This window comes from Cynocephalus volans, chromosome 11 (assembly GCF_027409185.1).
Source record: "Cynocephalus volans isolate mCynVol1 chromosome 11, mCynVol1.pri, whole genome shotgun sequence".
Classification (NCBI taxonomy): domain Eukaryota; kingdom Metazoa; phylum Chordata; class Mammalia; order Dermoptera; family Cynocephalidae; genus Cynocephalus; species Cynocephalus volans.
In genome coordinates this window covers 43,926,442-43,945,767 of record NC_084470.1, presented here as the reverse complement: position 1 = coordinate 43,945,767, position 19,326 = coordinate 43,926,442, and the positions used below count along the sequence as shown (strand labels likewise).

Genomic DNA, 19,326 nt, shown 5'->3' with positions numbered 1-19,326 from the left:
TAGGACAGTAAGTGATCCCACGTGGAGAAGGGTCTCTGGCTGGAGAACAAGGTCACCGTTGCCATGGATCTGGAAGGTGGGGTGTGGAAGTCTGAGTGCACGTGGTGGCTCAGCCCCGTTCCCATGGGGCAGGTGGGCCTGGGCGGCCGGGGGGCCTCAGCGGTGCTGGCTCAGGCATCTGGTGTGGAGCTGAGGGGACTGGTCCTCACAAGAAGACTAAGAGGAGTCTGAAGACCCTTTGGTAACAACAATAACGTGGTTATGGCAGGCATTCTGCTCAGTCCTCAAGCAGAGGGCCACAACCTCCCCTTTATGGGCTCTTGACTCTTGTCGTTTTAATTTTCACCTTTAAATTTAGGTGAAATGATTTGCTTTTTGTTGGGACCAGCCTGTCTAGTAAAGTTCCTCTTCAAAGGAAGATTTTTTCATTGCGTGTTTTTCTCTTTGTAGTTCTCTTGTCACTCGGCTGTCACCTCTACCTGGCAGCATTAATGAGCTGTTCCCTGCCCCGCTCTTCTCCTTTATAGCTGGAGTTTGGCTGCTGGTGTGCTCGTAGGCCCCATCTCCCCCGTCTCCAAGGTAAAAGTAAGATGTGTATTTTTGTCAACTTTTAGATCCTTAAGTTGAATCTTAATGCAACTTTGTCAGGCAGATTGGGGGAGGGCAGGGGTTAAATGGCTACTGGTGAGGACAGAGGACCTTTCAGAGGTGTACTGTGATTAGGTAGGGGTGGTGCTTGTGTGGGAGTGAGTGAGCGAGAGCCTGTGCAAGTGAGTGTGTATGTGTGTGAATGCATGTGCACAGTGAGTGTGGGGGTGGGTGTGTTTGTGAGAGTGCGTACAGTTGTGCAAGTGTGCATGAGTTTGTGAATGTATGAGTATGGATACGTGTGAGCATGAGTGTGAGTATCTGTGTGCATATGTGAGTGTGTGTGCACCAATGTGAGTGTGTAGGAGTGCACATATGATTGTGGGTATCAGCATGAGTGTGTGCATGCACTTGTGTGCAGGTGTAAGTGTATATGAGTGTATATGTGTGTGCACTTGTGTCTCTTTTGAAAGCAGTGGGATTTGTGTGAAGGAAATTAGTAGGCAATGGCTTGTCCTCAGCCTTTTACTGGAAGGGGCCTGCCACCTGTGATATCGCCCAACTTAGGAATTGGGCAAGGTTACCACCAAGACGCTGGCCTGATTTAAAAAAAAAAGAAAATTATGGTGGCTTTCTTCATGAGTTTGATTTCTTTCCTCATTCTTTCCTTTCTCCCCCCAGCACATTCTTTGATTGATTGATTTTTTTTTTAGCATAGCAAAGAAAATATACTCTGTGTGTAATTAAGTTCACCTTCACAGCAGCCAAGATGCACACTGTAGCTCAAAGAAACTATTTAAAAACAAAACAAAAAAACATAGACCCTAGGAATTAGGTTTGTCTTACTCATTTCTTTAGAAGGGAAGACCTTTTAAGAATGTTTCACGATTTTATCTAACAAATTTCACTTGGTTTAATGAAGCCTAATCCAGAAATGTGGTTAACTTTCTTATTTAGAATGAATGCTGTGACTTGCAGATATAGCTGCAGGCTCCAAACAGCAGTACCTGACAGAACCACGACCCTGCAGGAAACCAAATTTAATTTCTTTCCTCCCAAGGGATGTCACCAATGGCAATTGCTCTTGTTAATGCCGTTTGGACAGCTCTTACCTGTATAGGACACAGTCTGACTTGACTTTCAAAGTCCATGCTGAAAGAATGCTTTTAGTCTGCTGCAATTTTTAACTAGATAGTATCCTCATTACTCCCCTGCAACTATGATAAAATTTTTAACTGAGTAAATTATCTCTGACCTTCCTTAGTACACATGATTCAAACCTGTGCATTTGCATTTAAAGTATTTTAGGAAGAAGTGGAAACATTTTTTCCATCTGAGGCAGGAAGTTAGAATTAAGATGTCAGTTTGAAAAGTTAATGTGAAAAATCATTAATGTGTCCTCACACCCTGCATAATGTGACATCAGTTGGTTATTCTGTCATCCCTACCGAAAAAACAAAACAGCATTCAATTCATTTCTTTGTACCAGCCTCTGAATAATGTCCTTTGCAGATATGTAGTTACTTGTTTGAACAGGATGCATTGGGAAGCTGCCTCTAGGAGACAGGGCAGCTGACAGGTTCCCAGTCAACACATTAGTAGAAGCAGTCAGGAGAAAGATCTTAAGCCATTTTTCATTCCAGTCAATGCCATAGAGGGGTGGGAGAAATTGAGAAGTTGAGGCCAAGTTGCTTTTGTTTTTTTCTTGAAAATGTATCCTCAATTCTCCTCCCCCTGTGTAAGAGCGGCTTATGAGTGGGGCTGCCACACGTCTGGGGAGTGGGAGGTGGGGTGGATCACAAAGCGCTGTAATTTGAGGCTGGTTGTCTTTCCTACACTTTTAAGGATTATTACGAATGCTCTGACTTGCCACAGGCAGTGTCTGCACAGCCACAGGCATGATGACATTAAATATAGGTCAAACTGAAAACATTTACTCCTAAGGAGAAGGCAGGGTCAGCACTTAAATAATTTGACTGTTGGCAGCTCAGACATTACCCTGGTTCTTCTCTCATTGAAGGAGTTTGGTTTTCACCCCACATTAAAGAGTAAGAGCAAATTTCAAGTAGAAGGACGTGAAAATAGAAATAAAATATTTTTTTGTGTATTTGTTAATGGAAAGCAAACTGCTGTAATAGATCTTGATCTTAGTGGCCTAATTAAAGTTGCTTTCTCATTCCTGTAGCAGTCTGATGTGTGTGTTCCTCAGCAGGTGATTCTCTTCCAGGTGGTGATTCAGGGACACAAGCTCCTTCCCTTTTGTGTCTTTGCCATACCCACTGTAGGTTTCCCAAGTTGCCTTGTAGGTTGTCCCCATTTCTGTGTGTGTGCTTGCGTGCAAATGCGTGTGTGTGTGTGTGTGTGTGTGTGTGTGTGTGTGTGTGAGATTCTGCTCACATTCTATTGGCTAAAGCTTGACAGCTACACCCTAACTGCAAGGAAAGCTGGGAAATATATTTTAGTCGTGTCCAGTAGTAGAGGAGCGAAGGGATTTGATGATGGTAGGTTAGGCCAATGCTTCTCACACTTCACCTGCATCAGAATTACTTGGAAGTTTGTTAAAACACAGCTTCTTGGATTCCTCTTCCAGAGTTTTCGATTCAACAGGTCTTGGGTGAAGTCTGAGAATTTACAGTTCTGTTAAGCTCCCAGGTGATGTTGATACTGCTGGGCTAGGGATCACAATTTGAATAGCCCTTGTTTATGATGCATTTTTGTGTCTTGATTTATCCATGCTAATCGTGAGAACCAGAAGTGTCTTTATTATAGTGACTTGAGAGATAGGAGGAAAGGAGAGGAGTAAAATAGATAATGGTCTTGGGCAGGCCATCTGGAGTATTAAAAATAATTAAACATAAAAATAATTAAAAGTGAAGATTTCTTAGAGGAATTGGAGCTATAGAGGGTTGAGACCTGGGTAGTCATGTACTAATGAGATGGAGATGGGGGATGAATAGGGACCTCTTTTGCCAGGCAAAGGAGCTGTCAGTTTTATTAGCTCTGTTGGAGCAGGAAGGTTTGGAGAATAAAGTACATATGTAGGTAGTGGAGAAGTAACACGGACAAAGTGACCATGGAGGACTTGAGTGAGAATCAAGGAGAGGTGGTGATTGTTGGAGTGGACTAGACCTGAACCTTGGACATGGATGAGCTGGGCTTGGGAGTGGACTAGACCTGAACCTTGGACATGGATGAGCTGGGCTTGGGAGTGGACTAGACCTGAACCTTGGACATGGATGAGCTGGGCTTGGGAGTGGACTAGACCTGAACCTTGGACATGGATGAGCTGGGCTTGGGAGTGGACTAGACCTGAACCTTGGACATGGATGAGCTGGGCTTGGATTTTGAGTTTCTTCAAGCGTCAGGATATCTGTAAAATAGGGTAATGTCTGTCTGTTAGGTTGCTGTGAGAATGAATTAGTTTGGAGGTTTGCAAACTTTCTTGGTTGGCGGTGCTTCTAGGTTAAAAGGAAAATGTAACAGTTTCATTTATTAAGTGGTTAGCTCCAAACAACTTCATACATATTTATGTCCTAACAACTCAGCAGCCATTTGAAAAAATAATATCAGTTGAAAGAAAAATATTTTTGTTTCTTTCTTAACCACAATTACTTATTAGTGTGTTGTGTCCACCTTTGGGCACTGAACAGCTTCTCAGACCTTGGAATCATATTGGACATCAAGGTTCTGTTTTCCTGTCCTACACTGATGTTTGTTTTTATCATGGAACCTGCTGAAGCCCTTGGCAAAGATAAGATGTCATCAAAAGGAATGTAGCGTAATCTAATATTGAAACTGAAAACTGCCTGTGTTGATCCTATGGACAATATCTGACCTATGTTAAGTATCACCGTGTGTCCCTCAGAAACGTGAAATATTTTGCAGTGCCTCTGCGTTCACTGTATGACCCAGCTGCCTTGGTGCATAGATGAGGAACTGTGGGATTCAGCATGTTTTTTTCTTCATTGCTTTAACAGATGTTAACTGAGTAGCAATGAAGTGTCAGGCACTGTGCTGGGCACTGAGGGGAAAACATGTTCTACCTCCACAGAGCAAAGAGTCTAGCGGGGAAACTAGACACAGAATCAGATAATCACCCAAATGTAGAATTCCACTGGGGCCAGTGCCGTGGAGGAGAATTCCAAAATGCTACGAGGAGGACTATTTGACCTGGTCAGGAGAGGTTAACAGGGCAAGAAGGGGAGGGAACTATATTCTAGGCAAGGCAATTGGCATTCTGGGGGAGTATTTCTCAAACTGGCTGTCGTGAAGGACCTACTTTATTCTTTTTTTTTTTTCCAGTTGCATTGTGATTGATTCATGGCTAGTATGTAGCTTGGTATGCCATGTGTATTTGACAATATCTGAACTGTTCATTGAGACAAGTCCAACTGATCATGCAGTTAAATGTTGAAACAAAGCCAGATGCAGAGAAGTTTCAAAAAGCTGTCATGAATGGGTAACAGTTTGTGGAGGATCAAAACTTGTGGCCCACATATTGAGTAATTGCTGCAAACAGTGGGAACAGCATGTGCAAAGGGCCTGTGGTAGGAGGCAACTTGGTGAATAGGAGAAAAGAGAGAAAAGGCTAATGTGGGTGGAGCATAAAGTGAGAAGGTAGAAAAGTCAGTAGGGGCTGTGCTGGGCCTCTAGGCCACCAAAGAATTTTAGTCTCAGATGAAGACATTTTCATCCTGGTGAAGAAGGAAGATTTGTCTTTACTATTTTCCTAGTTGATAGCGTGAGAGAATAAACAGGCCAGATACTTGGCTACTAAGATGTGTTGTGTGATTTAGGCAAATTGCAGCTTTCCTTCTTTTACTCTGGCTGTAGAGTTTAGGGGCATATCAACCTCCCAGAGCAGAGGGAATTCTTGCTTGTGTGAAAAAGAATATATAGAAGGGCCTGCTGGAGAATGTGGCCAGGGGGTTGAGGAAGCATTCCCAGTTCCCTAGCAGATGATGTCAGGTGCTTAGGCTTCTCACAGCCCCACGCCACAGGCAGGAAGTTTGGAGGCCCAGCTTGCTGCTGCTAGCTTGGGTGTAAGGCCACCTCTCTTAGAGGGCTAGTGAATTCCAGCTGTTCCTGTGAAGTCACGTGGAACATGTCACAAGAGACTGTGTTGCAATGTTTTTGCTAGTCTTCTGCCATTCTGAGGTTTAATGTGGTATCTGTGGGTGCTGGGCGAAGTGGTGGGCATTATACCAAATCCTGAAAGGACCTGGCCCTTGCCCACAGTGGCCTGTTACAAGCTGCATTCTGATTTAAGGATCTGGAATGGATTGTCCCTACTCTTTCTCTATTTCGGCTGACTTCTGTGGGACACTTGGGAGGGACTTTTGGTTTCCAGCTTCACGGATTTGGAGCCTTGATGGCAAATTCAGGATTGCTTTGCTTTTCTGCTTTGCTGTGTGGAATAGGCTGGGGGAGAAAAATGATGTACTGTGGTTTCTCTGTGCAGGTACTTTGTACTGGATTTTGAGGCTGGCATCCTGCAGTATTTTGTGAATGAGCAAAGCAAACACCAGAAGCCTCGAGGAGCTCTGTCTTTATCTGGAGCCATAGTGTCCCTGAGCGATGAAGCTCCCCACATGCTGGTCGTGTACTCTGCTAACGGAGAGATGTATAAACTGAGAGGTACGTCCTTCTGGTAACTTTTCAGACAGGCCTCATGGGCTACGTTTATAGTTGCCATGGTGATGGTTCTCTGTTTTTTTGATTTTTTCTTTTAAATTACCTTTAACAATGTGCTTTGTTTGGGGGACTCTGTGGTGGCAGACAGACACTGATCCTCTTACCCCTGGGTGGGGAGATGGAGCTTGACATTAGGAATTGCTTCTCCTAATTAGCTGAAGAATTAAGGACAAAGGAAAGGTGAGTGATTGCAAGGGCAGCTGTGCATTAGGACTTCTGAAGGTTTTGAATGTTAGCTCAGTATCCAATTTCTTTGACCTTGTAGTATGACTCTTCACTGAGTACCCTGTAGGGTCTGTGCTGTAAGGACAAAACCAGCCTTTAAAGGGTCATAGTGCCTTCTCCCTAAAGCCTCTCTAGAGCCATCTCTTCCTAAAGGGCCCCTTTATTCAAGTTTTATTCAATCCACTGTAGTAGTAGCCCCTGTTGAGAAGCCAGCTCGTATTGAGTCAGTGTCCCTTTGTATGTTTTCTCCCTTTCTCTTTGCTGCTTTGAAGACTGATGTCTGCTCAGCATCCTCGGAACTGAGGATGACCATTGAGAGAGTCCAGCATTTACCCTGAAGGCATATCCATCATACAGAAATGTTGCCCTTGATCGTAGCAGTGTAATTTGACTGCTGGATCATTCTACCAGGATTCTGTTGTGGTCGCATTGCAAGGATTCTTCTGGCAGTTTTCTTCTAATTAAACAGCAAAACAAAACAACAAACAAAAATTCAAATGCACGTGCGCACACATGCCATCAATATTATTTATTAAGGCCCGAGGAAAGGTAGTATATATTAAGTATTGAGGGATGGTTAACAATTCTGCCTTCTTACATTTTTCTTTGCCTCAGTAAGTACTACGTACTAGCAAAAGGTGCCTTATCATCTCTCCTTGACCATGATAAGCCGCCTCTGCAAAGCCACAGTGAGAGCCCAGATTCCTCACCGCAGTCCCACTGGCTTTGTCCTACCACCAAGCTTTCCTACCCAAGAGATGGAATAAGCTGTTTCTTTATTATCTCTATGTAAATCGTATTTCAAAATCTGTAAAACAATCCAAAAGCCATGAAATACAAATGCCTAGAGTTGAAGAAGGTTTTTTTGGAAACGTGATAAGAGACATGTTCTCTTTTGAGTTTCATGCCGTGTGCGTTCCAGCTGGCTAGATTTATATGGTTCTCAGCTTCGCTTTGCTGTTTATTGCTTAATAAATTGTCAGAGCAGAAACAATAGCAGGTGAAAACCTTAATGGCACTTTCTCCCCCTGCGTGTGGTTTATAAAATGACATGAACCCACACACAGGAAAAATCCAACAAATTTGACAATTGAGGCATCTTATTTTGCCATGGAGTTGTTAATATTCTCTGGATTATTAAACCCCAGGTTTTTTTTTTTTAAAGGGTAGTTTTAATAGCAAATATAAAAGTTATATTATCTGCATGAAATAATTACAAGTGCTAAATTTAGCTAAAACTTATTAACTACAAAGAAGGCAGGATGAATTTCTGCATACTTATGGCTTGTCCTTTGCCCATCCCACAGGAGGTGGCTGTGGTTTTTCTCATTTCCTATCTCACATGTATGTAACGGAGCTGGGTCATGATGTCATGAGATGCACAGCTTTGGAGGATGTTTTGGTGCTGAACCTTTAGATAGTACTGTCACAAACAGGCAGTTTTTTAAGTTTCCTAAGGATAAAAGCCCCAGTTTCTGTAAAATCTTTTGTTTTTGGATTAATTTCACCTGTCTTGCACTGTGCTTATCATATTTGTGTGACAGGCCTGCTGACAAATCATTGTGGATTTGGAAGGGACGTCTACATGCCTTAAATTGGACTGAGCCAAAGAATTTTCCATTTTGCAACTCTTATTTTTTCACCTGAAAGTTCAAGCTGAAGTCCAGTTTTATTGACAGACAACACATAGGCCCATTTCTGTAAACAATGATAATTTCTAGGAGAATTATTCTGTTTTCCACAAAATGTTTTCCACATTTATCTGGTTGATGTTATGTTATAATGTTTTATTCAGTTACTTATGCAGTTAAATTGATGTTCAAGATTTTATTAGAACCTGTTATGTACCCATGATATTTAAGAGTAATTTTATATATATTATTTGAGAGAGATGGGGTACAGATAGAGGAATATGACTGTGCAGTTGACTTGCTCTTTACCGTCTCCTTGGGGAGAATTTAAGGATCTCTAAGGCAGCATTTGGTATTTCATTCTCTCCAGTCATTATATGAATCCTTGAGAATACGTATTAAAATGGTAATTCAACCAAACGCTTATTTTGGCAATGCTAATATCTACACTGTGCAACTCTGATAGATAACAAAAGGCCCTGAAAAACTGTACTTTGATTCTTATATTAGCCACACAAGGTACAGGCATTTAAAAATAATCATGTGTTCCCTTCCCTGCTGCCTTTTTAAAGAAGTAGAAATGACTTTTTCCGAGGTGGTTTAAAAAAATGGCAACATTGTTGTTATAACAGACATTTCGGAATACATTTTTAACGTGGTTCAGGAGGGAGTGTTCTGTGGAGATTTCGTGTAATTTGCTTTCTGGTGTAAGTCCAGGCCTCTGGAGAACGCTGTTATCCGTGTTTGCTTTTTCCTGTCTTTTCCCTCTGACTCTCATCTGCCAGGCCCCCGCCCTCTTCGGTGGGTGTAGAAATGAGTTGGATGTGTTTTGGAACAATCGCTGCAAGCATTTCTTTCTGTTTTCTCTATTTTAGCCGCTGATGCAAAAGAGAAACAGTTTTGGGTGACTCAGCTCCGAGCTTGTGCCAAATACCACATGGAAACGAATTCTAAGGTAAGTAACCATGGGAGAGGAAGGAGGCGTTCGAGTAACCTGGATGGCTACCTTTCAGCCCAATTATCTCTTTTTGGGGGGGAGATGTTTTTCGTGTTATTTTTTAAGTTATCCACCGTAATGTAATTCATACTTGTCCTGCTGTGTTTAAATTTAAAGGCGGGAGAAAAGTAGTAGGATTGTCTTGTAGGCAGAATAGGGAGGCATGCGGGCACTATGGTAACTATTTCTGCAAAGCCGCTTCTATTGCTTTCTGTCGCCAATATAGGCAGCTGTTAATTGGTCTGTTGAGAAGCTCCAGTGGATGATTTCATTGTGGAGGCAGAGTAGTCAGATTTACAGTTTGTAGACTAGTTATTGTCAGTGATCCTTAAAGAAAACCTAGATCCCGAATTGAATATGTACTCTGCAAGGAGCTTCTGCATTCCAAGTGTGTAACAATGTTCTTGGGTAATTTGGAATCCAAGTATGATTTATTTTCTCCTCAGATCTTGTGAGATCTTGTGTTGATGTAGGGAGATAAAAGGTGGACATTTCCAGGGATTATTGTGGAGTATTTCCAATCATTAAAATACAGAAAATAATTGCAAAATGCATTTATCAGGGCAATAAAATTAATATTAATAAAATAAATGTTCAGAGTGCAACCCCTTCAAATTTAGTTACTGCCTCCAATTGCTGTCTTTTTCTGTATTTCATGCACCTGGTACAAAGATCCACACTTCAAACTTTTGATGATTCCATACAGTGCTATAATCTGCCTGCTTTCTGTCTCAGGATCACGTGAAATGTCTTACTTAACCTTCTGTTTTGCCTCCAGATACAACCCGAAATGATTTCTTCACAATTTTTTTTTTTTTAAAGAGACATCCCCTTTTCCTTGACTCCTTAGGATAGTTGTACTTACCTGTAAAGCCCCTCTTGACTTGCCCCAAACTGTATGCAGGGCCCTGCTTTTTCCCCTCTGGCCTTTATTTTCCATGAATCATAGTAGGAGTTCTAGACATTTCATCAGTGTTTTATATACACCTAGGCAGGGCAGTTTGTTTTTTTCCTTTGATATGTATCTTTTTACTTTTTATTTTTATAAAACAAAAGAGGATAAAATAAAAAGAACCTATCCCCACCTATTGCCCTATGAAGGTACTTCAAAAAGTTCATGGAGAAATAGAATTAAAAGACAATATAAATCTTTTCATGAACTTTTTGAAGTACCCTTGCATATGCTCATTAGAGGTAATTGTTCTTACCTGTTCTTATATGTCATTCAAGTAAATCTAGGCATGTATTAGTATATATTGGTATGTGTATGTGTCTATATCTATCTGCATCTATTTTTTACACAAATGAGATCATATACATACTGTTTTCTCTTTTGTTTTTTCCACTTATTAATATATTTTGGAGTTCTTTCCGTATCAGACATATGGGTCTACTTTACTCTTTTTAGTATGGCTGGATGGTGTTCTAAGGGATGGATGTCAGTGCTTTAAGTCCTCTACTGATGGACATTTAGGGTTCCTGTTTTGTTGTTATATAGAGAGCTTTAATAAACACCTTTGTACATGTATCCTTTTGTACCTCTAGCTATGTATTTGTGGGATGAATTCATACCAGTGGAATTTCTGGATCGTGGAATGTGTCTTCTAAATTTTCATAGACATTGCTAAATTGTCTTCTTAAAAAATTGCCCTACTTTGTTCTCCCACAAATTCTTTGTATAAGGGTTTGTTTCCCCCTCTCATCAATTGTGGGAATTATTAACATTCAGTGTATGATATTCTCACACATCAAAAATGGATGGCCCATTTTTTTCATTTTTATTTCTAAAAATACTACGGGCCCGAGAATATCCTCAAATGTTTACTGGCCACATGTACAGTTGACCCTTGAACACTGCAGGGTTAGGGGAACCACCCCCGATGCAGTCCGATCTGCATATGACGTTAATTAAGTACTGAACCCTGTGCAGTGTGTGTGTGGACTATTGTTATGTAAGTAGTAGTTATACTTCTTTACTAATAGCCTAGTTTACTTAAGTGTTTGTTTAGGTATGTCATGCATGTTTAGGTATGAATGCATAATATACCTAATCAATATTTTTTGAATATATTTATTGAAGAAATCCCCATATAAGTGGACCCTCAGTTTAAACTGATTTGTTCAAGAGCTTTCTGTATTTCTTTTATGTGAACTGCTGATTTATATCCTTCACTCATTATTCTATTGAGTTCATTTTTTCTTCTTGATTTGCAGTAGCTCTTTGCATATGAAGGATATTTATTTTTTGCCTATCATTTGTACTGTAGATATTTTCTCCTAGTAGGTCATTTGTATTTTGAGTTTGAATAAATTTTTTGCTATGCAGAATATTTAATTTTTTTGTAGTCAAGTTTACAAATAGTTTCATTTTTGGCTTTTGATTTTGCATCATGTTTAGAAAGGGCTTTTCTGCTCCAAAATTATGAAAATAGTCTTCAGAGTTTTCTTTCAGTGAGTTTATAGTTTAACTGTCAGGTTTAAATCATTGATTCATCTGGAATTTATTTTGGGAGTAGGAATTGAGGTAGGGGAACCAACTCCAAGTGCATTGGTATTTTGATGAATCACTGCAGAGAAGGAATCCTAAAGGCATCCTAAAGGTAGTAAAAAAAATAAAAGGTGGGGGGGGGAAGAATTTGAAGATTCTCCAAAGGAGAATTTGATTTCCTGATATATTCTCTAGTTTTAGGAATACTGAATAATTTAATATTAGAATCAAAATAAATAATAATTTAGAAGCTTGGGTCCATAGGATTCCTTATTTGAGAACTGCAGGTGTGATTGCTACTACCACTCATTTATACCCCTGCTAGTGTGATCAATCAGGGAATGTTAATTTTTCAATTGTGAACAGACCTGGTTATTCAGCAGAAGCATTATGAAGTCCAAGGCTGCTTACGCAGAAGTTAGTAGTGAAAATGAAGTTAGGCTTAAAGTGATTATAAACTTAATATTCAGTTACCTGTAGGGTTGCTGCTTAGTTTGTATTGTGGTTATTAGGAATGTATGTCTTCTCTTCACTGTGTTTCTTCCTCATTTTCTCTCAGAAGATCAGATCAGATCCCTCCCCAGTAGACTGTAGAGAATACTTTCCCTACAACTGTTTGGAATTTTGCCCTTTAAAAACTTTTTATTTAAAATCAAGTGTTCTCCGGGGCAAATATTAGGCAGGTGAAATTGTGCTGTCATTCAAACTCACTTTAGAGAGAACTGTAGGATAACCAGATTTATAAAACTGTAGAGCTGAAGAGAGCTTTAAAGAGGACCAGTCCAGTTGTTCCGAAACCCAGACCTGATGAAGTTTTCTCCAGTCTAGAAGTGAAATGAGAAAAACAAGGAGGGAATTGTTTCCAAAGTCATCTTTATTCAATATGAAGGACTACTCTTTTTTTTTTTTTTCCCCAGAAATTATACTGCTTTGCTTTTGAAGGGTTAAAATATTTTTCCTTTTCATTGTGGAAGATGGTGAAGTATTGATTGATTGGTAATTGCCTTTTTAAAAAAATTCAGTTTTATTGAGGTATAATTTGTATACAATAAAATTTACTGCTTTTAAACGTAGAGTTCAGTGAGTTTTGACAGTCAGATAATCACCACCATAATCACAATTCCATCATCCCCCCCAAATTACCTTATTACCCATTATGGTCAATCTCCTCCCCTCTGCCCCACCTCCCCACCAGCAACTGGAAACCATTGACCTGTTGTCTGTCTATAGTTTTGCTTTTTTTAGAATGTTCTATGGAAGGAATTATACAGTCTTTCATGTTAGACTTCCTTCATTTATAGAATTGCTTTTGAATTTCATCCATGCTGTTGTGTGCATCAGTAGTTGATTTTGTCTTTTACATTTTATCTATTTTAGCGAGTGTGTTCTTAATATTCTTACTTGTACAAATCAGAAGTGGATGACCCTTAGTCAGTTCCCAGACTTAAATGTATATTGGCCTTTGAAATCTAGAGGTCTTACTGTCTAGTCCAGCCTTCTTTCGTTTACTCACACGTGAGGAAACTCCAACCGGGAGCTTTGGCCGTGGTGCTAAGACTTGAACTTAGATCTCCTGGTTTCTTGCTCTTGCTCTTACCCCACAGATGTCAGTTAGGACTGCCAGATGCTTCTCTCCATGGGTGGTGGGGTCCCTTTTTAGGACAGTTTCTGCTTCTAAATGGACAGAAACTGCCATACAGCAGAGGGATCTCCCTTTTATCGATGTCACAAAGGTTCATCCTCTGGCTTCTACTGTTATTCAAGGTCTGGTTGCCAGGGGATGGAATTGGTCTGCTAGGAAGAATAGAACATGACTTTCCCTGAAAACATAAACAACAAATCAAAGCGTACCATTTTTTAATGCAGCATAAAAGTTAAAGCACTGTACAGGACTGCATTGATTAGGAAAATGTTCAGAGAGAACTGTAAGGACCATCCTCATGAGAATTTACTTTTGTATGACTTGGAAAGTGTCAAATGCAGGAGTGGGTTTCTTGTCATTTTTATCAAGTGGGTGGTGGTAGGAAACCCCTATGATAGGGATCGGTCTGTTATGGGAACTTGGTAAGCACTGAGAATGGGACAGGAACGGGCCTGTTGGCAGAAGTAGTAATTATTAACACCTTATATCTGTGTGAGCTGCACCCATGTTTGCGGTACTCTTCACAGCACTCCTGTGAGGTAGGTAGTATTATCTCTATAAATTAGAAAACTGAGGCCAACTGGACTTAAATGATGGGCTCAAAGTCACGTAGCTGCCAAGCGACTGAGCTACGACAAGAGCCCAAGTGCTTAATGCTCCTTCTCTCCCATCTCCCATCCTAGTTTCTTGGTAGAAGGTGAACCATGAACCCCATATCTTCTTACATTGTGGAAGGGACAGCTCTGCAATAGGATGTCTGTAATTATAATGTAATCAAATGAACCCTTCTCCAGTCTTTTACATTGATTCTGATTCCAAAATGTGCTTTAGTGATATTGCTTGAAAGTAACATCAGCCTTTTGCACTCATTATTTTTGGAATATAAGCTGATTACACAAGGTGAGCATTTTTGGCAGGTTCCTGTGAACTTTGAGTGAATGGTGTCTTCTGATTGAGTATGTCCATGTTCCAATTCATGACATTCTGGTTTAGAAGAAACATTGTGGAGTTTAGAGTGAGAAGACATGTTTAGATCCCTGCTCTGCCAATTACGTATTGAGCGTATCTGCTCAGATCATTTTTCTTCTTTCTAATCACCTGTCTTCTCATCTTTGAAATGGTGACAGCATCTGTCTCATAAGGTTGTCATATGACTCAAGCAAGACAAGGCAAGTAAAGCCAGTTGCTGGCATGGAGCACCCTGCAGGCTTGGCAGCTCAGTAGCACGTGCTAATCTTCAGTAAAGCTGCTGCCTGGAAGGTCAGACTCTGGGCGCCCTTGCTGCTCTGACAAACCCCTCAAGGAAAACAGGATGCTTTTTAATCCATTTATAGTCATGTGTCTGTTTTCAAATAGGCCCCATTATTTTCAAGAACTCATACATCAAAGAACTCAGGGTCATTTGAAATCAGTGGAAGACAATGTTTGGGGGTGGAGGGGGGATTTGGGGAAATTTATGCACAGTGCTGTTTTCAAGTTACTTTTGACTTGTGTGAAAAGTGGGGTAAAGAGAACAAAAGTCAAGTGATTGGAGGACATTTTAAAAATATTCAGGTTTTGAATATTTCATTGGCTTTGTCTGACCAATTGAGAGTTTCATTGGCTTTGTCTGACCAATTGAGAGTTTTAAAGGCCAAACTTGATGAAAACTTAAGTGTATTTTAAATATTTCTTTTTTAAAAAAAATCTGGACATGGAGGGTGGATTCAGTTCTGGGGGTAACTTGTAGTAGCTGTGATGCTAATTGGGCTTTAATATCTTCTCCCCTGACCTTTCAGCTCTAGAGGACGTGTGTTATATATGGTGGTGATTTCACTTCCTCTTAAAGTAGAGATTTTCCACCAGCTAGTGAGATGGTGAGATGGGGTGGGGCGCTTCAAAGTCTTGATACAGCTCAGGGATTCCCTTTTGGCCTCAGCTGGTTTCTTTCTGACTGGCATTGCCCATCCCCACTACAAGCATAACTCTTACTGTGAATTCACTGCTGACAGCTTGTGAAGGCCTTGTTTTTTTAATGCTGGAAGTAGTAGTATTTTTTAAATTATGAATTGTATTAGTCCGTTTTGTGTTGCTGTAACAGAATACCTGAGACTGGGTAATTTATAAAGAAAAATGACATTTATTTGGTTTATGGTTTTTGAGGCTGGAAAGTCCAAAGTCCATCTGGTGGTGGTGACAGTGACCCAAGGGTCTCACATTGCAAGATGGTGGAAGCAGAGAGAGCAGAGAGAGAGAGAGAGAGAAAGAAAGAAAGACAGACAGACTGTCCTTTTCTTTTAAAGCCCTCAGAACTAGGCCCCTGACCACCATATTAATCCATTCACTCCTGCAGGGTCCTACGATCCAATCACCTCTTCAAGTCTCCACCTTTCAATTACCCTCTTAACAGTCACAGTGGGGGCTAAGTTTCTAATACATAATACTTGGGGACACACAGTTCAAGCATCACAATTCAAGGAGTTTTTTGGGGGGGGGGATATAATTCAGTCCACTACATGAATATTACTTATACACAGTATAAAACATTCAGAAATAGAAAAATATAAAAAGGAAAAAAAAACCACCCTAAATCCCACCCCCAGACACCATCTCTTGGATGACACCATTTGGGTATAAATCCTAGACACTCTTCTGTGTGAGTAAATACAGAGATGCATGACTCCATTTGGAGGACCACCCTTCTAATCTCTTTTTTTCTGTACATGTATATTCACAGCAATCACACAGATTTGTTTTCATGAGCATCTTAACATCTCCATGAGGATGGACTATAAGAACAGGCTTTGGCCACAGGCCTGTTGTCTGTGTTTGGGTTGTTTTTATCTTTAAAATGACCCTGAGTGTGTGGTTAGGGGGCCCGTTTCCTAGGACATTTCTGGGACCTCCGTTGTGTTTTGTCCTGTGTTGTATCAGCTACTTGCCCTTCCCTCGTAGCCATTTCTCTTCCCTTATTCCTTGTCCTGCTCTTGATTAGATCCAGGTGGGAAATTGAAGAAATAAAGGGAAGTCTTTACAGGTGTTTTACTCATCTAACCAACACAGACCGTGTAGAAATCTTTTTTCCATCTGTGGATGAGTTAAGGAAATGTAAATATTTGGGGTATTTGAAATAGTTTATAATACTTGTTGTATCTGAAATCCTTTCTCTGGACTTACAGGGCCCCAGGCCTGACTCCTTTCCTGGTATTTGCTGCATGGGGCTCTAATGATCCAATTTCACACCTAGGATGACATTAGGTCCTTGGGAATCTTCATCTGTATAAAGAGTTTGAAGACACTGTGGTTAGATTAGCTTGGTATATGGTTAGGACTCATTGTCCTTGCTAAGGAATTCTAAATTAAAACGCAAGTTTTAGGATAAAGTCTTATGCAAATTGGTCATGGAGGAATATGATTGTCTTAATACAGGATTTTAAATTCATTATAAGTCTTAGGAGGTCTTGATTGAGCAGTGAAAGGTGCTGAGTTTCAGGGACTGTATATATAAATATTCATGCTGGAAGTTGCCCAAATCACAGGTTTGTTTTTTCATTCCCTTAGAGTGATAGTTGCATATTTATGTGAGGATTTGTGCTTTGTGGTATCAGAGCCCTGTCTTGTCCCTAGGACTGGGGTCTGGACATCCCCAAGAGTAGTTGGGTTGGCTCCTCCTTTCCCCTTGTAGCTGTGCGGACCTGCCCATGTTTACGTGACCTCCCAGTGACTGCTGACACCGGTGATATAGTCCTTAACTCTTGTCCACTGCTTTTGCTATGACATCTGATACTCTCCTATGGTGTAGGGGTTCAGTCAGGGCACGGGAGAGCATTGGACAGTGAGAAAGGAGTCTGGAGAGGGATGGGCTGGTCTGGCAAACTGGCTGGCACTGGTTGGCTGCACATCTGCTCTGACCCCAGAGAATTATGGGTGTCTTCTGTCCCAAGGGCTGTGTGTGTGGTCACCTGGCCACAGTTCCCACCTTTTTGTTTTGAGTGCTGAAGATTGTGTGTGGACTTGTGCTGAGGAATTAAAAGGTTTGTCTGTTGGGATGGAAGGGGGTAGGGGTGGGGAATTCTATCTGACTGTATGTTAAGGCCACAGAAGAATGTGAAGAATAAGGAAATTTGAAGTTAATGTTTAACTGTTCCTCCCAGCAATCTAGGTTTCTGATGAAAGACTACAACTTTCTAGACTTTCTGCTGTGCTGGGGTGTGAGCCAGAGGGCTTTGGGGAGATGCTTTGATATTTTGGTTAGAATATAACACAACAAGAAGCTCCTGCTTGCCAGTGACATTTGCAGCCTCTGAAACCACGTGGTTACGAGGGCCTTTAGAGGTCGTCCAGTCCATAGTTCTGGCCCCACCTCATTCCACTACTTGGACAGAAACGTTCCCCAAAATGTTTATGCTAATAATGAAGAAATACATATTGATTCTACTCAAAACAATACCTGACTTTGTGCATCTAGAGAGGGCACTGCTGGTAACTCATTGACTGAATTCTCACCAATTGGTGGTTATATGACACGACATTGAATACCTCTCTTTTATGTTTAAGCAGATATGGGGCCTCTCAGAACAATCTGGAATAACTCAGAAGTAACAGAATGACTAAGAAGTGGCATCTTAATCTTTCTGGTCTTCTGTCATAAACTACCATAGATTGAATGGCTTATAAACAACAGAAATTTTTTTCTCACTGTTCTTGAGGCTGGGAAATCCAAGATCAAAGCACTGGCGGATTTAGTTTCTGGTGAGGGCCTGCTTCCTCAAAGACAGTGCCCTCTTGCTGTGTCCTGACAGGGTGGATGGGGCACGGGAGCTTTCTAGGGCCACTTTTGTAAGGGCACGAATCGCATTCATTGGGGCTCTGCCCTCATGACCTAATCACCTCCCAAAGGCCCCCCGCTCCTAATACCATCACCTTGTAATTAGATTTTCAACATGTGAATTTGGGGGGCCACAAATCTTCAGATTATAGCAAGTGGGAGGGATTCCAAACTCCCTTCGTTCCACTTGTCTAGAAAACAGAAGATGTAAGGAATAAGAACAAAATGTGGCTTCTAAAACTGTGCTGTCCTCTAGCCACATGAGAGTATTTAAATTTAAATTAATTGAAAAGAAATAAAATAAAAAATCCAGTTCCTCAGTAGCACTTAGCCACATTGCAGGTGCTTTGTAGTCACATTTGGCTAATGGCTGCGTGTTGGACAGCACAGATACGGAACATATCCATTATCACAGAAAGTTCTGTTGGGCAGAGCTGATAAAGCTTCGGTTACTACTTAACGTTTTCTAGGAGGGGGACTTATCAATGCCTAGTTTAATCTCTTCAATTTCATTTTGCACTCTGGAAAGTGTTTTTTGGGTGTGTTTTCTGGAAAGGAGCTCCTTCACCCCTTTTGTCCCTCCTTTTTGGGCAGCTGGACAGTACAGGGACCCATACCCTTGACCTTGGTAAAGGCCACGCTCTAATCCACCGAGCTAACTGGCCAGGCCCTCCCGCCCTTTCTTCTCTTCTCCCTTCCTCCCAGGAGTCTGGTCTTCTCTAGAGCCTTGGCATTAAATATCTTGATCACTTTCACTTCTCACGAGTTGTTGGCTCGTCTGTGTGATGGGGACGTACACCTTACTTGTCTGAGGGAGGAACTGATGTCCTCTTGTGGTTGGGGCCTGCTAACTGCTCCCTCCGCTGGAGCCGTTTGTCAAGCAAACATCTCCTGCGCTGCTTTTGTGAGGGGCAGGACAGCGAGGGGAGACTGCTGACTGTGCTCCTCTCTGGCTCAGGCAACGTATTGTGGCTCCCAGCTTCCCAAGACAGAGTCCAAAACTTTATCTTGGCATTGGGTGCTCATGCTTTTGGGTCCAGCTGCTTTCTCTCCACGTCTGCCTTGTGTGCTCAGTGTTCTACCCAAGCACGCTGTGTACTTTCATGTTTCCCTGTCCTGCTGTCTCCTCTGCTCAGAATGCCTTTCCCTCTCCGTTCTTCACTTGCTTTTCAAGGCTCATATCCTTCTGGGATGCCTTCCTGAGCTCCCCAGTCGGAGTGGACCTGCTCTCTCTGTGCCCCCAAATATATCAGC

At 41.3% G+C, this 19,326-nt stretch overlaps 1 protein-coding gene across 2 annotated transcripts in view; it reads left to right on the top strand.

The window, feature by feature from the left end:
* Positions 1 to 19,326, top strand: part of OSBPL10 (oxysterol binding protein like 10) — a 270,826-nt gene that overhangs the window by 94,966 nt on the left and 156,534 nt on the right. For both annotated transcript variants that reach the window (XM_063115072.1, XM_063115071.1), the window contains exons 2-3: positions 6,050 to 6,225; positions 9,014 to 9,093. In XM_063115072.1, the coding sequence (XP_062971142.1) occupies positions 6,050 to 6,225; positions 9,014 to 9,093 (256 nt within the window). The remainder of the gene's footprint in view (positions 1 to 6,049; positions 6,226 to 9,013; positions 9,094 to 19,326) is intronic.